This window comes from Coregonus clupeaformis, unplaced genomic scaffold (genome assembly GCF_020615455.1).
Source record: "Coregonus clupeaformis isolate EN_2021a unplaced genomic scaffold, ASM2061545v1 scaf0668, whole genome shotgun sequence".
Taxonomy (NCBI): domain Eukaryota; kingdom Metazoa; phylum Chordata; class Actinopteri; order Salmoniformes; family Salmonidae; genus Coregonus; species Coregonus clupeaformis.
Window position 1 is genome coordinate 268,163 of NW_025534123.1, and position 2,260 is coordinate 270,422.

General features: G+C 65.6%; 1 protein-coding gene across 1 annotated transcript; it reads left to right on the plus strand.

The window, feature by feature from the left end:
* The first annotated feature begins 452 nt into the window (after positions 1-452).
* Positions 453-2,160, plus strand: LOC123485387 (extensin-like). The gene is made up of 2 exons (XM_045216295.1): positions 453-1,456; positions 1,506-2,160. The coding sequence occupies exons 1-2, from the start codon at positions 453-455 to the stop codon at positions 2,158-2,160; spliced, it is 1,659 nt and encodes a 552-aa protein (XP_045072230.1).
* The last annotated feature ends 100 nt before the right edge of the window (positions 2,161-2,260 follow it).

The window sequence follows — 2,260 nt, forward strand, 5'->3', positions numbered from 1 at the left end:
ATTATAATAACATTAATCATGAAATAATGTTATTAGATGAACAATAATAATGTAATAATTCATTAGATTAACAATAGCAATGTAATAATGCATTAGTATTAGGATTAATAATGTAATAACGCATTATATTAGTAGTAAGACAAGTTAGTAAGGCATCAGATTAGCAGTAATAATGTAATATGAAATGGGTAGAGAATAGGAGGACTCACACAAACCTCAGATTTTCATAACATAAAACACTAGATATTTTTTAATGTTTTTTTTCGTTTGAGAGTTTGGTGACTCAGTTTGAGGATCGTAAAGTAGGTTTGTTGTCGGGGTGGCTCAACTCAATACACCAAAAAGCTTTCCTCATAAATGTAACAAGGCTTAGGTTAATATGCTAAGTATGAGAGAGGGAAGAGAGGGAAGAGAGAGGGAAGAGAGGGAAGAGAGGGAAGAGAGGTGAGATGATGTTGAAGGCTAGGAGGGCTCCCCTGACTGCCTGCCCCCTACCCGCCTGCTCCTCTACCTGCCTGGTCCCTACCCGCCTGCCTGCTCGCCACCCACCTGCTCTATCCCTCTACCTTACCTGCTCCCCACCCGCCTGCTCCCTACCCGCCCGCCTCCTCTGCCCCCCACCCACACCTTCCGCCTCGCTCCACTACCCGCCTGCCCCCTACCCGCCTGCCTGCTCCCCACCCACCCGCCTGCTCCTACTGCGCCTGCGCCCCTACCCGCCGGCCCGCTCCCTCACCCACCCGCCTGCTCCTACCCGCCCGCCTCGCCCCCTACCCACCCGCCTGCTCCCCACCCGCCCGCCTACTCCCTACCCGCCCGCCCGCTCCCTGCCCACCCGCTCCCTGCCCGCCTGCTCCCTACCGCCTGCTCCCTACCGCCTGACTGCCTCGCTCCCCCACCCGCCTCGCTCCCTACCCGCCTGCTCCCCGACCCCGCCCGACTGCTCCCCTACCCGCCTACGCCTGCTCCCCACTCCGGCCTGCCCGCCTGCCTGCTCCCGCCTACCTGCTCCCCACCCACCTGCCCGCCTGCTCCCGACCCGCTGCTCGCCCTACCCGCCTACCTGCTACTCCCACCTGCGGCCTCAAGACACGCTCGCCTGCTCCCCACCCGCCTATCTCCCCACCCACCCGCCCGCTCTGCTCCTCACCCGCCTCGCCTCCACCCCCACCTGCCTGCTCCCTACCCGCCCGCCTCCCCTGCTCCCTAACCCGTCCGCTCCCCACCCGCCTGCTCCCCTACCCCTATCTACCCACCCGCCTGCCGGCTCCCCTACCCGCCTGCCTACTCCCTCACCCGCCTGCTCCCCACCCGCCCGCCTTCCTGCTCCCCACCTGCCTGCTCCCTACCCGCCCGCCCTCACCCGCCCGCCGCTCCCACCTGCCTGCTCCCCTACCGCCCGCCTTCCTGCTCCCTACGCCTGCTCCCACCTACCCGCCTCGCTCCCTACCCGCCTGCTCCCTACCCGCCTGCTCCCACCCGCTGCTCATACGCTGCCTACCTAGCTCCCTAAGCCTGGGTTCTCCCACCCGCCTGCCTTCCCACTCCCTACCCGCCTGCTCCTGTACTACCCGCCTGCTCCCTACCCGCCTGCTCCCTACCCGCCTGCCCGTGCTCCCTACCCGCCTGCTCCTACCCGGCTCGCCTCCGTTCCCCTACCCGCCACACGCTCCCTACCGCCTACCCCTACGCTCACCGCCTGCTCCCCACCCGCCTACTCCCCACCCGCCTACCTCCTACCTGCCTGCCTACCAGCTCCTACTATGCCCCCCACCCGCCCGCCTCACCTGCTCCCTACGCCTAATCCACCCCGCCCGCCCGCCTGCTGCCCCCTCCCACCCGCCTACTCCCCACCACCGCTGCCTGCTCCCTACCCGCCTGCGCCTGCCCCCACCCGCCTGCCTACTCCCTACCCGCCCGCTCCTACACCTGCCCGCCCGCCGTCCCTACCCGCCCGCTCCCGCTGCCTGCTGCTGCTCCCTACCTGCCTATCCTCACCGCCCGCCGCCCGCCTGCTCCCCACCCGCCTGCTCCCTACCCACCTGCCGATGCTCCCTGGAACGCCTGCTCCCCACCCGCCCGCCTGCCCGCTGCCCTGACCCACCGCCTGCGTCCTACCCGCCTGCTCCCCCTACCGCCGCCCGCCCGCCGCCACTATGACTCCCCGACCGCCCCACTCCCAGACCCGCCTGCCTGCTCCCTACCCGCCTGCTCCCTACCCGCCCGCCTGCCTGCCCGCTACACCTACCTACCCCCTACC